The following is a 16,723-nucleotide window of genomic DNA, read 5'->3' on the forward strand; positions in this document are numbered from 1 at the left end:
TGACTGGGCAGTTAATATCAGCGGCTATATTTTGTTTCGGAAGGACAGAGGCAATAGAAAAGGAGGTGGGTATGTCTGTTTGTTAGGCAGGATTTAAAAGCTTATATAAAGGAGGAGCTGATGTTAGAAAAAGGCACCTGGGCCAGTCCCTGGATCAACCTTTTAATAATAGTGTTTATTATAGTAACCTTTTTTTCACTTGAATATCTCGGATGTATCTGTCAGTACAAAAACTACAGGGAACGTTACAGTTCTCAGTGTAAAAACCCTCAGACCTTCTTCCTTTTAATATCTAGGGGCGGTCTTATGTCCTATGGAAAGAACTACTGAAAAGTAAGCATCAGAGACATTATTATATGGGCTTTTACATGTGTTAATGCATAGTGATTATATCCTCCATTAGGCACCTCTTTGTAAACAATCTCAGCCAGGTCACTATTTTCCCATGGTCTTCCCTACTCTTTATCATTTTAGTCACACATACTTATATCTGAAATCATGATATCAATAAAGATCAGCATATAAATAAGTTGGTATTGATGGAACAAGAAGATAAGCATTGCTGTTAGAGCTACTAAGTTAATGATGTGTAAGGGACAGATATATTAAGGGTCAAATAGTAAATTTGATTTCAAATTTGAATCTTCAAATTTCTTTTTTTTTTTGTCAAAATTAACACATTCAAATGTAAATTTGAATGTGAGATTTATCATACCTCGACAATTGAAACAGTTCTAATTTAAATATTCACCACCTAAAACCTGCCAGATTCATTTACAAGTTAATGGCAGAGGTCAATTCAACCATTTAAATGTGTTAATTGCCTTCAATTTGAATATGTGATCGAATATTAGACGTTCACATTTTTTCTTAAATAACCTCTCATTCGAGTTGTGAGTTTATTCGAATTTATTAAATAAAAAAAATTCACATACATTTGAAATTCAACATTCGATAAATAACCCCTTTAAATGTTATTGAAAGGTCTACTTTTTTTTAAAATGTTTTTTTGTATAAAAGACATCAAAGACAACAACAAAATAAAGTTTTAGGGAAAAAAAAGCTCACCTTGCTATCTATTTCACTGCTCCCAAGTGCAGACTGGATGACATGCAGTAATGCATCACTTAATCCATCACACTCTCTCATGCGCCTACGTGCCTCCTCTCCAGCAGAGCTCACATTCCTAAAAAAAAAATTGATATTTTAACCAGTTTAATGTTTTCCTTGAATTGTATGTCACTTCCTTAACCTCTAATAAAAATCAAAAAGATTTTTGCTTGTGAATTTCCCAGCAAGTTCCAGGGCTTTTCCGATACAATAAATACATAAGCATTGTTCTAAAGGGTATAAAGAGATAATAACATATATTAACAAACAGGATTTCCTTTACAAACAGTGTTAATGTAACCAATAACATAAATAATAATTAGTGATGGGCGAATTTATTCGCCAGGCGCGAATTTGTGGCGAATTTGCGCGATTTGCCTCGAGCAAATAAATTCGTGAAACGCCCGTGAAAATTCGCGGTAAAAATTCGCCGGCGTCAAAAATTTTTTTTTCCGAAAAACGGACAACGGCGTCAAAAAGGGGCGCCGGCGTCGAAAAAACGCTGTTTCGCTAATTTTTCGCCGTTTCGCGAATTTCGCACGAAATTCGCAAATTTTTCGGCGAAGCAAAACTACGTATATTCGCCCATCACTAATAATAATAAGCATGTTAATAATTACAACCATTTTTCAATTGGATCAAGCTGATGACTACAAATTTTAAGAGTATTCAAGGTGACACTCAGGCATTACTGATAGGGATGTAGCGAACTGCCGATTTGGTGTTCGAGAACTTCGAACACCCGCTAAAATCGTTCGATTCGAACGATCGAAGGATTTTAATCGTTCGATCGAACGATTTTCATTCGAATCGAACGATCGAAGCATTCGATCGAATGCTTTCCATTGGATCGAATGCTTACAATCGTTCGAACGAATGGAAATCGTTCGATTTTTAGCGGTCGAAGGAATTCGAATGGTATTCGAATTTGTATTCGAATCGAACGCGAACTCAAAATGCGAACGTCGCGCGACGTTCGCGAACATTCGGCGGACGCGAACGGTCGAAGTTCGCAAGTTCGCCGGCGAACAGTTCGCTACATCCCTAATTACTGATACAGACAGTGACTGGTTCAGTTTAACTGTTCCTAAGAAGTTTCAGCAGGGCTGCAAACTATAAAGAAATACAAAACTAAAAAAAGAACCAACTATTTACGTAATATAAACAATATGGAAATGTAGACAAAAAGGAGGTATGTGCAACAAAGACAGAACTTGAATAGCCTATAAGCGATCTCTCTGATACCTTTCTCACATCTACAATGTAAAGCGGTTCCTGGCAGCGCAAAGGACAAAATGTTATATGCTGAGTTTCAGTATGAAAATGTATTCATTGGGTAAACAAGAAAACAAAAATTATAATTTACTGTTAAAATGTTGTAAGAAATTGCCATCTTGATTTTGTTATATGTAAGAAATTGCCATCTTGATTTTGTTATTTAATATGAAAGCTGTTGTTCAGGGAACTTACATGAAGCCCTGATTATCATAACAAAGGTTTTCCTGTGATTACTAAGGCCTATGTCTGCTGTGGGGACCATAAAACTGGTTGTGTATGCGAGAGAACTTGCTCAACAGGATGTAGGCAAGTTGGGGGTTTATCACAGCATCTTGGCAGTTGGGAGGGTTCCTGCGGGGGAAGGTGAGAACGCAGGATAAAAGAACACAAGCAGACATGTGAGGGAGCTGAGTGGAGAGGGGAGCTGGGCAGCTGAGAGGAGGCAGCTAGAGAGCTGGAGAAGCAGAGGAGCCTAGGACAAGACATGTGAGGAATGAAGACCAGAGGGGAAGGCAGAGATGAAGCCGAACTCTATTCCCCTGCCTTTTTGGTAACAACTGTGTATACTTGTGTAATGTGTAACTGTAAATATTGTAATTTTTGTTTAGTCTAAGTGTAATCATTTATGTAGAACAATCAATTGATTTATTTTACAATACATCACTTTACTATACGCTCATTGGTGTGGATTCATTGTCTGCTTGCTCAAAAGAACCAGAAACCCTAGTAAGTGGGTTGAGGTATATTATTAATAATGATATAATATATATAGAAACTTATAAATGGCGATCCAGTGTAGGAGTTCAATGCATGGCATTTAATCCATATTTATGAGTGTGTAATATTGTGTAGTAAATTAATTGATTGTTTTGTGTTGTTTTAATTGTTGTTAAAATAATCATGGAGGTTTTAGCTAAAAAGATGGCCATGGTCAAATGCTCAGGACAGATTGTTAAATGTATGCAGGGATCTCCAGATCCATGGGCTAAGGCTCAAGATTATGTGGCCAGGGCAATTCATGACAAATCTCTGTCTAAATCAAAGGGTAAAGGTGCACTGGTTTATGCTGCCTGTTGGATAGCAGAACAGTATAAAAATTTATCTGTGCAAAAAGGGAATCTTGAAGAAAAGGTTCATTGTTTAAATTTGTTAGTAGATTCTCTAAAATTTTCTGTAGAAAATGCTGCTGCTATTAATGCTAGCAACCAGCGAACAACTGCAAAGTACAAGCAGGTTTGCATAGAGAATGAGCAGCTCAAACAAAGGCTGAGGGATGCAGAAAGTTTGGTTGCAACCTTCAGAAAAGCAGGGGCTGATCATTCAAATTGCAAATCTGAGCTTAAACAGTTAAAGGCTCAGTTGGTAGCAAGAGATTGTGTAGTTTCTGCAGTTAAAGTAGAGAACACTGCTAAAAATGATAGAAATGTAACTGATGTGAAATGCATAAAAGACAGCAATATGAATTGTGAATTAGCAGTCAAAAGTAAAATGCTAAATGAGGATTGTTATAGACAGGCCAAGCCTCCTATAGCGACACTGAAATGTACAGAAAATAGGACTGTGGGACAAAAGCAGGACGTTCGTAAAGTACAGTTTTACAAACCTGTTCAACACAGGAAGCAGCCTGGCTGTGAAAGGGTGTTTGCCATAAAGGCTACCTACCCTGAGAAACAAAGTGTGTACAGTACAGATAAAAAATGTACACAAAAGAAAGTGTTTAGATGCTATGCATGTTCCAGAGTTGGGCACATAGCAAGAAATTGTACCATGCAGTTTTACAACACAAACAATCATAAGAATGTTTACAATGGAAATGGAAGTTGGAAGTCCTCTAGGTGGGGATTCCAAAATAAAAGCAAGAGTTGGAATACATGGATTCCCTACCATGTTCTTAAAACTCAAAATGAAAGGCTGAGTGAAGAGAACTCAAGTCTGAAAAATGTATGGGGAAAATTTAACAATGAATTGGAGAGTCTCAAGATAGAGATTTCTCAAATGAAAAGAACAAAAGATGATGTAAATCGGTGCTAATGTCTTCTATGAGTTTGTTTTCCAGGTAACAGGATGGCAGATCACAAAAAGAAGAATTTCCAAACAATTCCCTTCCCCCTTTTATCTCAGGAAAAAAAGAGTTATAGAGGACCTTATCTATTTGTTTTTTTTTACTTTTTGTACTTAAGGAAAAGCCTCTAAATTGATATGGTACAGTCAGGTTTACCAAATTCTAAAATATTTTTGTTTTTAATAGTTAGAATTGCCTGCACTGTGGAGTTTTGAAATGGTTGCTGCTTTAGTCTACAGAAGAGTAAAAAGCACTGAGGCATATTTTGAATTTTATTTTTGGTGTATTTTTGCCTGAGTGACATTTTTGTTTTACTCTTGTTTCAGCAGCAACAGGTAATGAACATTTTTTTACATAGACTGCATGCTGCTTGATAACATCAGTATGTGTTTCTTAATCAAAGCAGTATTCACTCTATATTTTTTTTTCTTTTGATTTCTTTTTCAAAGTTTGTATGTCATTGTTTGTAGTTTATAATTATTTGCAGTTCTCAAGGTGGGGTGTTCAAAAAAAAGAAAGAAAGAAAAAAAAAAGAAAAACACTCCAATATACAGTCTACATGTTAAAAGTTACTAGAGCCTTCAGCAAATGTACAAGTGTCTTACATTGATATGCATGGGGTTATTTACATAACAGATCTGCGAGAGACAGCAGTTTACTTCTTGTGTTGTTCTTTTGTTGTTAAATAACTCTTGTGGGTGTTCTGTCCCAAATGATCTGTCTTCTGATAATAATGCTAATTTCTGTTTTGTTGGGTTGTGATAATCAGGCATGAAACTGATATGGAAATACTGAGACAAAGGTGAGAAACATCTCACTACTTTCCTTGTGAAGTCCTTCGCCCTCTAGGTGGGGATTGTAAGAAATTGCCATCTTGATTTTGTTATATGTAAGAAATTGCCATCTTGATTTTGTTATTTAATATGAAAGCTGTTGTTCAGGGAACTTACATGAAGCCCTGATTATCATAACAAAGGTTTTCCTGTGATTACTAAGGCCTATGTCTGCTGTGGGGACCATAAAACTGGTTGTGTATGCGAGAGAACTTGCTCAACAGGATGTAGGCAAGTTGGGGGTTTATCACAGCATCTTGGCAGTTGGGAGGGTTCCTGCGGGGGAAGGTGAGAACGCAGGATAAAAGAACACAAGCAGACATGTGAGGGAGCTGAGTGGAGAGGGGAGCTGGGCAGCTGAGAGGAGGCAGCTAGAGAGCTGGAGAAGCAGAGGAGCCTAGGACAAGACATGTGAGGAATGAAGACCAGAGGGGAAGGCAGAGATGAAGCCGAACTCTATTCCCCTGCCTTTTTGGTAACAACTGTGTAGACTTGTGTAATGTGTAACTGTAAATATTGTAATTTTTGTTTAGTCTAAGTGTAATCATTTATGTAGAACAATCAATTGATTTATTTTACAATACATCACTTTACTATACGCTCATTGGTGTGGATTCATTGTCTGCTTGCTCAAAAGAACCAGAAACCCTAGTAAGTGGGTTGAGGTATATTATTAATAATGATATAATATATATAGAAACTTATAATGTCATTTTGCAATTTTTGCTATGGGATCCATTATCGGGAAACCAGTTATCCAGAGAGCTCCGAATTACAGAATGTCCATCTCTCATTGACTTTATTTTATCCAAATAATCCATATTATTAAAACGTATTTCCTTTTTTCTCTGTGATAATGATAAGATAAGATAAAATACATTTTTAGAAACCAGCCTATTGGGTTTATGTAATGTTAAGTGATTTTCTAGTAGACTTAAAGAGAGACCAACACGTTCCTATAAAAACCATAGGAACGTGTCAATGTCAATAATGTGCTGCACTCACAATAGTTCCCCTCAAAGCTACCCTCAAAGCCACCCCCAGCACGCAAACTTGCATGAACCTGACCCTCTGACACAGCTAAACGATCTTTGGTGCTGCTTCAGTGACGCTGGGCCGGGGGTGGCTCGATCCTTCCATAGGCTAATTACAAATGGAAACAGGACTTCAACCTCTGTAAGGATCTCTACGCCCCCAGCCCAGCGTCACTGAAGCAATATGGAAAATCTGTTATTAGTGTCAGCCGGTCTGCCGGGGCTATTTTGAGTGCAGCACATACTTGATATTGACACATTCATATGATTTTTATAGGAACATGTCGGTATCGCTTTAAGGTAAGAAAATACAAATTATGGAAAGATCCGTTATCTGAAAAGCCACAGGTCCCGAGCATTCTGGACAACAGGTCCCATACCTGTACTGCATACCTTAGCTACTACTTTTGATTAATCTTCAATGATTTTCTTCCAGTGTCCACGGTGAGAAGGAAAGCCCTGGAGCTATATGCACAGTGGCTGCATGACAAGGGATCTTGAATGATCAGCAGCCAGATTACACTGGTTTATGTTTAAAGACCGTCAGAATCAGATGTAGTTTTTTTTTAATTTAGTTGAGGAGCCACAAGTCTCATAAGTGAGTTTAATGAGTGGTAAAGTGTGGTTGACCAAGGTAATCCAGTATTGAACTGAGGGAGGTGCAGGCTGAAGCCATTGAAGGATTATGGCTTTTTTAGCATAAAATAGCAAAGTACGATAGAGAATTCTAACATGGGTATGTGGAACCATATCGTCCACGACTCCCAAAAGACAGGCTTCAGGAGAGAGGACTTGTGGCAACTCCAGGTTATCACTCAAACATTCAACCACTGTGCGCCAGAATCTAACAATTTTGGGACATGACCACATAACGTAAAAAATCTGCTGTCTGATTCTGGCATCTGGGACAGGCTGGAGATTTATCTGGAAATATTTTGTGCAGTCTGAGGGGTGTAAAATAATAAAGGTGAAGGACTTTAAAATGTATCAATCTATCTCTAGTAGAGATAAGGAAGCTATAACTAGAGTTAGTGGCTTCTTCCCATATATCATCACTTAGCTCAGGCAGTAGTGTTTGCCATTTACGGCGGGCAGAGTCAAATGGAGAGGGTCCAAGGTCTTGCAAAGCTCTGTATAAGTTAGTAACCAGCTGTCTTGAACTTTCTACTCTAAGGATGTTCTCAAACCGAAAGGTATGATAAGTAATCTGACCTGGGCCCTACAAGCATGCTGGAGTTGCATAAAACGGAACACATTCAAACTCATGGGAGCTATAGAATCTTGTAATTGCTGAAAGGTGGGAAATGACCCATGATGCAACAAGTCTCCAAGGATTTTAATTTTACAAATGGGCCAATATATGAAATCAGGCAATTGTTGGAGATGGGGAAGATGGGATTTTAATCGTTCGATCGAACGATTTTCATTCGAATCGAACGATCGAAGCATTCGATCGAATGCTTTCCATTGGATCGAATGCTTACAATCGTTCGAACGAATGGAAATCGTTCGATTTTTAGCGGTCGAAGGAATTCGAATGGTCGAATGGTCGAACGATTTGTATTCGAATCGAACGCGAACTCAAAATGCGAACGTCGCGCGACGTTCGCGAACATTCGGCGGACGCGAACGGTCGAAGTTCGCGCGAACAAGTTCGCCGGCGAACAGTTCGCTACATCCCTAATTACTGATACAGACAGTGACTGGTTCAGTTTAACTGTTCCTAAGAAGTTTCAGCAGGGCTGCAAACTATAAAGAAATACAAAACTAAAAAAAGAACCAACTATTTACGTAATATAAACAATATGGAAATGTAGACAAAAAGGAGGTATGTGCAACAAAGACAGAACTTGAATAGCCTATAAGCGATCTCTCTGATACCTTTCTCACATCTACAATGTAAAGCGGTTCCTGGCAGCGCAAAGGACAAAATGTTATATGCTGAGTTTCAGTATGAAAATGTATTCATTGGGTACACAAGAAAACAAAAATTATAATTTACTGTTAAAATGTCATTTTGCAATTTTTGCTATGGGATCCATTATCGGGAAACCAGTTATCCAGAGAGCTCCGAATTACAGAATGTCCATCTCTCATTGACTTTATTTTATCCAAATAATCCATATTATTAAAACGTATTTCCTTTTTTCTCTGTGATAATGATAAGATAAGATAAAATACATTTTTAGAAACCAGCCTATTGGGTTTATGTAATGTTAAGTGATTTTCTAGTAGACTTAAAGAGAGACCAACACGTTCCTATAAAAACCATAGGAACGTGTCAATGTCAATAATGTGCTGCACTCACAATAGTTCCCCTCAAAGCTACCCTCAAAGCCACCCCCAGCACGCAAACTTGCATGAACCTGACCCTCTGACACAGCTAAACGATCTTTGGTGCTGCTTCAGTGACGCTGGGCCGGGGGTGGCTCGATCCTTCCATAGGCTAATTACAAATGGAAACAGGACTTCAACCTCTGTAAGGATCTCTACGCCCCCAGCCCAGCGTCACTGAAGCAATATGGAAAATCTGTTATTAGTGTCAGCCGGTCTGCCGGGGCTATTTTGAGTGCAGCACATACTTGATATTGACACATTCCTATGATTTTTATAGGAACATGTCGGTATCGCTTTAAGGTAAGAAAATACAAATTATGGAAAGATCCGTTATCTGAAAAGCCGCAGGTCCCGAGCATTCTGGACAACAGGTCCCATACCTGTACTGCATACCTTAGCTACTACTTTTGATTAATCTTCAATGATTTTCTTCCAGTGTCCATGGTGAGAAGGAAAGCCCTGGAGCTATATGCACAGTGGCTGCATGACAAGGGATCTTGAATGATCAGCAGCCAGATTACACTGGTTTATGTTTAAAGACCGTCAGAATCAGATGTAGTTTTTTTTTAATTTAGTTGAGGAGCCACAAGCCTCATAAGTGAGTTTAATGAGTGGTAAAGTGTGGTTGACCAAGGTAATCCAGTATTGAACTGAGGGAGGTGCAGGCTGAAGCCATTGAAGGATTATGGCTTTTTTAGCATAAAATAGCAAAGTACGATAGAGAATTGTAACATGGGTATGTGGAACCATATCGTCCACGACTCCCAAAAGACAGGCTTCAGGAGAGAGGACTTGTGGCAACTCCAGGTTATCACTCAAACATTCAACCACTGTGCGCCAGAATCTAACAATTTTGGGACATGACCACAAAACGTAAAAAATCTGCTGTCTGATTCTGGCATCTGGGACAGGCTGGAGATTTATCTGGAAATATTTTGTGCAGTCTGAGGGGTGTAAAATAATAAAGGTGAAGGACTTTAAAATGTATCAATCTATCTCTAGTAGAGATAAGGAAGCTATAACTAGAGTTAGTGGCTTCTTCCCATATATCATCACTTAGCTCAGGCAGTAGTGTTTGCCATTTACGGCGGGCAGAGTCAAATGGAGAGGGTCCAAGGTCTTGCAAAGCTCTGTATAAGTTAGTAACCAGCTGTCTTTCTACTCTAAGGATGTTCTCAAACCGAAAGGTATGATAAGTAATCTGACCTGGGCCCTACAAGCATGCTGGAGTTGCATAAAACGGAACACATTCAAACTCATGGGAGCTATAGAATCTTGTAATTGCTGAAAGGTGGGAAATGACCCATGATGCAACAAGTCTCCAAGGATTTTAATTTTACAAATGGGCCAATATATGAAATCAGGCAATTGTTGGAGATGGGGAAGATGGGAATTGCCCCATAATGGTGTATATGGAGTGAGCAAGTGATTTGATATGTGCTGCAGCCTTCTTGCGGTCTGCCACGCTTCATAGGGGGCCCTCAATACAGGAGGTAGAGTATTAAAGTCCTTTAGTTTCCTCTTAGGGCAGTGGCTTAAGGATTCAGCTTTAAATAATGTTTAATTCGAAAAGGACTTTTATTATACAGATTTTTCTATCTGGATGACAGGTCCACTTTAAGGAACAATTATTCTTGTTGTAAATAAATATCTAAATAAATTAACATTCTATTTTTACTTTTACAACACATTTAACTGTGGTACAGGAGTTAAAGTGCCTCATAGTGGACAGGATGGTGTCATATGTCCTTGTGTTTGGAGGTCTTAGATAGGGGTAACAGCAATCTATACAGTTGACAGACTGATCCCAGTATCCAGCCCTTACATTTCGGTTCTGTAATTCACACCTCAAAAAAAACAATTGGCCTATTTGGGCACTATCGTTTAACTCCAAAATAGGCACTACCACTGATTGCAACCACTGACATGGGACCAGCAATGTAACTAGAGGGGGGACCCTGGAGCGGGACGCACAACTGGGCCCCCTCCGTACGCCCGGAACTGGCCGGAGTAAGTGGCGCGCGAGCTGTTGGGGGGCCTTGAGTGGGTGCGACCCTGGCCAAATCGCACCCCCTGCTCCCCCCGGTAGTTATGCCACTGCATGGGACCAGAGAATCTATTACGGCGTAGTAGCAGATGCAATAATGCAGTATATTTGTGTTCATTTTACTTTCATTTGCAGTGATACAAATTGCTACACAAGTGTTTGTAGATTATAAAAACAGTGTGGAGGCTCTAGCACTATATTAGAGCTTGTATATATATTTGAAACTGTAGCTAAAGACCAAAGCAATTCCTGTATTCACTAATGGATTTGATTTTTTCTTAATCTAACACGCTTATCACTACACTCCAATTAACAGATGCCTTCTGCAATGTAACTGTTACTTCTTTATCAGCAATTGATATACTGTATATTTACTACTTTGATGCCATTTATTGGTTACATGGTTACAAGTAATTCATTGTGATACATTGGGATATCTGATTTCTACAGCCCTTATAATGCATTGTGAAGGGTTTCTACACATCAACAATGCTATGTGATGTTTTGTTTACACTCCAGTGACATGTGATGATATCATTTTAAAGGAACAGTTCAGTGTGAATATAAAAACTGGATAAATAGATAGCCTGTCCAAAATAAATAATATTTCTAATATAGTTAGTTAGCCAAATGTAATGAATAAACGCTGGAGTGACTGGATGTATAACATAATAGCCAGAACACTACTTTCTGCTTTTCAGCTCTCTAACTCTGAGTAAGCGACTTTGTCAGCATTGTCAGGGATTGTACCCAGCCTGCACATGATCTCATTTCCCTCCTGCCATCTGGTAAAAGATACCGCTGTATTATTGCAGGAACTTCCAGAATGTGCAACAGTTTTTTTCCACAAGCCATCAGGCATGTCAACTCCCAAGGACTGAACTAAATATATTTACAAGGAACTGCATAAAAAACCTCTGGAATACTTTACACAAATGTATGTCTACCTCGCCCAGCAGGACTGTGTATTGTTTACCTCAAGAAAAAATATACACACTTGAAGAGAAATAGAAATATACACACTTGATAAACCTCTTATAGTCTTATGTGTAGCACCATGGGTTCTGGAGAAACGTTATTTTGTTTCTACTATGTACTATATTACTGTATATGACTGAAATTACAATAAAACCCACTTGACTTCACTTGAAGGGGGGCCACATGAGACATAACTGTTCAGTGAGTTTGCAATTGATCCTTAGCATTCAGCTCAGATTCAAAAGCAACAATTATGTCCCAAGTGGCCCTCCCCCACGTCACTCAGTTACTGCCTGGTAACCAATCAGCGAAAACCAAGAGTGCTGCAAAGCAGTCAGTATTGTTCTGGCTATTATGTTAGACATCCAGTCACTCCAGCCTTTAGACATTACATTTTTGCCTAACTTTCTATATTAGAAACACCTAACTTGCCTAACTTATTATATGGCAAACACATCATTGTTGTATCGCCACCACACCACACAATGGTCAGTGAACGTGTTCCTCCTTATGTACTAGATAAAGCAAAACATAGGGTTAAACATAGGAGAGAAAAATTGAGGGGGGGGGGTGATGGGCCACGAATCCCCTTTGTTACACAGCTTAGTGACAATAGTGATATTTTGGCATCTACACTACATTTTGAAGTTAGCCTACCCAGAGATTAGGGAGTTTGGACAACCACCTATGATCTCTTATTGCAAAGGTAGAAGTTTGGGGAGTCAGTTGCTACGTTTGGAAACAAACAAATGAGGGGCCAGTTTAAACATATATTGGTCCTAGGTCATGGGGCATGTTACATTGTTTATCATATAACCAATGCAGTTGTGTTAACAAGTCTGCAGTCTTCCATCATCCATTAACGGGACATAACTATCCATTGAAAGGGCACTTTACGTGCTTATCAAAATTCGTGGTGTACTATCCATTGAAAGGGCACTTTACGTGCTTATCAAAATTCGTGGTGTACACTCTGGTCTGCCCATGTGGTCTCATCTATGTGGGTGAGACCATGTTGCAGATAAAGACTCGTATATGCCAAAATAGATCGACCATTAGAAGGTCTAATACCAAATTACTGGTTTACAAACATTATGTAGAAAAGGGACATTTGGATTCAGAATTAAAATTCATGGTATTGGAGGATGTCCGTCCACTCAGACATAGGGGGGATTGTGAGCTGTTATTGAGAAAGAGAGAGGTATGGTGGATCCACAAATTGAACACATTAGTCCCCAATGGGTTAAATAAGGATTATGATTTCTATGTATTTTTAGAGGTAATGTTTTCCACTGTTTTTCTATTTTTGGATTATTTACTATGTTATGGGAAGGGCAGCATAGATGTAGCTACCAAAGGGTTAATTTAATGGGATAGAGAGTGTTGTGATGTGATATCCCATTAGTGTGTTCCTGTTTGATACCTTAAAAGGTATGTACTAATTTGTATCTCATTGTAACTATTGAAGCCATGTGCTTGAAAAAGGAGTCTATGTACTTTCGAAACGTTGTACTGCTAGGATCAAGGATCTGCTTTTAATACATTTAATCGCATCAACAGAGTGATTGCTGTGTCTATTTTTTTCTATTTATTCTGTTGTTGTGGCAGCAACAAGATTTTTACAATGTGCACCATGCAATGTAACTGGGCTTTACTTGTTTTATTTGTTTTATTCTATATATATATAGCAGTGTTTTTACCCCATGAATAAGGCTATACAGTATATAGATATCAATATATATATGAGATGAATGGGCCAGACCAAAAACCATAGGACCTTCCTAAACATTTTTGGTGATTCATAGGATGAACTCTGCCCTTGGCCACTCGCTCACAGTGTTTTTACCCCATGAGTAACACAGCAAGGGAAGGTAGAAAGAGCAGCCTTGTGCTCCATCAAGGATGTGTAGCAGGGAGTAGCTTCCCAGGCTGTAAGATTTGCATACAGTGAAGGGACCACCATGGATAGGGTGTCAGGCTTTAGGTACTCCTCCCTGACCACTACACTGGGTAAGATCCAGACCATGTGTGAGGTATTTCTGCCTAGAGGGAAGTTGTACTGCCTTAACTACATTCTCAGGGAATGCACATGCATTTACCTCATTACCTGATACACTGTCTGAGCTGTGTGCCTCTATATTCTGCAAATGCATCTGTAAGTAATCTGTGGATCATTGGTCTCAAATAAAGTTATTTTTTCTGTTTTATTTGCAAGAACCCCCTGACACTAATTTCTTTATTGGTTAAAGCACAGTAGCCTGCGGGAGTTGTAGTGTCACTACACCGCACCTTCAATACCTTCAATACTTAATGTTTGCGAAGGCCCTGCCTTAAGTGATAGAGTCCAGTGTAACCCATGCTCTAGTATACTAGCTGGATGTTAACCCCGTTGGTCTGGATAGTCCAAAAACATGTTACATTGCCATTCAATATTATACTAAACGTTAACTTTAAGTGACCATGCGATATGTACATCAATCACTTGTTTATGTTTTACTTACTGTCAATCTATGCTGTATCTTCTCAGTCCCATAAAATTGAAGGAAGTGAACGTTTTTGCCAACATTCCACCCTTTTGCTCACAATTTGCTACTGTGCAGTATCTATTTGGCTACTGATTGCTGTGTGTGCAATTATGATGAATTTCTTGGAAGGAATGTTGCATGGTGGGTAAAAAGCATCAGAAATTAAACTATTTTTGCCCCTTTGGTGCAATTTTGATAAAAATACAATTAGGAACAATAGGAAACATACTGAAACTGGAGCATACATGGTGCATGGAGGCAACTTTATTTCTTCTATATTTATAATGCAAGACTCACTCTTTGCTTTTTAAGCCATAAGGTTTGATTCCTTGATGAAGCAATTTTATATTCATTATGAAGTCACATTTCCATTCTGTAAACTAGTAATACAATTAGCCCATCAAGTCAAGCACGCAACAGGTGCTATACTTCACATAATCCTGCCCTTCAAGTTTAATGCTGCATGCAATCTGAAATTAAATTGTAATACTGTACCCCATGATGCTACCCATATTATGGGGTAAATTTATCAAAGTTTGAAATTAGAGCTCACCAGAGGAAAAACCCACTCACTCACTTTCTATTCATTGCTATGGGATTTGTGGAAATGTATTTATCAGCGGGTGAAAGTTAGAGTTAACCGTTTGATAAATACACTTCTAAAAATAATAATGGATAATTATGAGTAGTAGTCAGCATAGCTTTATGAAAGACAGATCATGTCAAACAAATGTATTTGCTGTTTATGAAGAGCCTTGGACAGTTACAGTAAATGTAGATGCAATAGATATATTTCGATATTGCCAATGGTTTTGGTACAGTGCCACATAAATAACTGCTTTTTAAATTAAGGTCTATTGGTCTAGATAATGTTGATGCCTATACACCAGTATGTCCACTGAGATTAGAAGAAAGAAGTCTCTATCTTAATATAAAAAAAAATAGTTTTACTGGTAGATACATCAGACAGTTTATTTTGTATGTGTTTATTATTGTAGATTGTCTGTGAAATGCTGTTGCACTCTCTATCCTATTAATGAATATTCATAACCAGAAATACTTACTGTATGTACACAGGTATATGAAAATAAACAGACGTATTTACATAAATGTAACCTTTGGTAACAACACAGTAGCAGATGTGGTGATTTGTAGTTTTTTAAACCTGCCCAATCTGCAATCTGACTGATATCCATAGTAAAAGGATAGTGGACAGGACTGGCAGTTGGTCTGTCATATTAGTATAATACAGAAAATAATCAAACATGTTATTTGTATGTGTGATATCGGTAAATTGCTTGCATGTTTGTACATAGTTACATAGTTAAATCGGGTTGAAAAATGATAAAGTCCATCAAGTTCTACCGCTCCAAATGAAAACCCAGCATCCATACACACACCCCTCTATACCTTCACATAAATTATATATACCCATATCTATACTAACTATAGAGTTTAGTATCAAAATAGCCTTTGATATTATGTCTGTCCAAGAAATCATCCAAGCCACTCCCAATAGCATTAACAGAATCCGCCATCACAACATCACCCAGTGCATTCCACAACCTCACTGTCCTCATTGTGAGGAACCACCTACATTGCTTCAAATGAAAGTTATTTTCTTCTATTTTGAAGAGGTGGCCTCTGGTTGGGCGGTTCTCTTTATGGGTAAAAAGGTCCCCTGCTATTTGTCTATAATGTCCTCTAATGTACTTGTAAAGTGTAATCATGTCCTCTCGTAAGCGCATTTTTCCAGATAAACCAACCCTAACCTTGACAGTCTGCCCTCATACCTTAAGTTTTCCATCCCTCTAAACAGTTTAGTTGCATGTCTCTGCACTCTCTATAGCTCATTTATATCCCTCTTAAGGACTGGAGTCCAAAACTGCACTGCATACTCCAGGTGAGGCCTTACCAGGGACCTATAAAGAGGCATAATTATGTTTTCATCCCTTGAGTTAATGCCCTTTTTTCTGCAAGAGAGAACTTTATTTGCTTTAGTAGCCACAGAATGACACTGCCCAGAATTAGACAACTTGATCCCTCTCATTTAAGGAAACTCCCGAAAGACTGCCATTTTTGCCAAAGTGCATAACCTTGCATTTATCAACATTGAACCTCATTGCTGCCCAGTCTTCAAATGTAGACAAATCACTCTGCAAAGTGGCAGCATCCTGCATGGAACCTATAGTTCTGCACAATTTAGTATCATTAGCAAAAACAGAAACAGTACTTTCAATGCCCACCTCCAGGTCATTATTAAACATGTTGAAAAGCAAAGGACCTAGTACAGAGCCCTGTGGTACACTAGCAACACTGGTCCAATTAGAGAATGTTCCATTTACCACCACTCTTTGTAATCTATCTTTTAGCCAGTTCTCTATCCAGGTACAAATACTATTTTCCAGGCCAACATTTAACATAATCATTAACCTTCTGTGTGGCACTGTATCAAATGCTTTAGCAAAGTCTAAGTAAATCACATCCACTGCCATCCTAGAATCGAGGTCCCTGCTCAC

The 16,723-nt window shown here is 38.5% G+C and overlaps 2 protein-coding genes across 11 annotated transcripts in view; one reads left to right on the forward strand and one right to left on the reverse strand.

Annotated features, from left to right (window-relative positions):
• LOC108718510 (catenin delta-2) overlaps positions 1–16,723 on the reverse strand; it is a 757,810-nt gene that overhangs the window by 102,849 nt on the left and 638,238 nt on the right. For all 10 annotated transcript variants that reach the window (XM_041566188.1, XM_041566184.1, XM_041566181.1 and 7 more), the window contains one exon: positions 1,069–1,186. In XM_041566188.1, the coding sequence (XP_041422122.1) occupies positions 1,069–1,186 (118 nt within the window). The remainder of the gene's footprint in view (positions 1–1,068; positions 1,187–16,723) is intronic.
• Positions 2,611–4,989, forward strand: LOC121394653. The gene has a single exon (XM_041566189.1). It carries the CDS (start codon positions 3,289–3,291, stop codon positions 4,417–4,419), a length of 1,131 nt encoding a protein of 376 aa, XP_041422123.1. The 5' UTR covers positions 2,611–3,288; the 3' UTR covers positions 4,420–4,989.

The sequence above is a fragment of the Xenopus laevis genome, chromosome 6L (assembly GCF_017654675.1).
Source record: "Xenopus laevis strain J_2021 chromosome 6L, Xenopus_laevis_v10.1, whole genome shotgun sequence".
Taxonomy (NCBI): Eukaryota; Metazoa; Chordata; class Amphibia; order Anura; family Pipidae; genus Xenopus; species Xenopus laevis.

Excerpts from the sequence above, each read along its gene's own strand:
- LOC121394653 (XM_041566189.1), top strand. The coding sequence starts at position 3,289 with ATGGAGGTTTTAGCTAAAAAGATGGCCATGGTCAAATGCTCAGGACAG.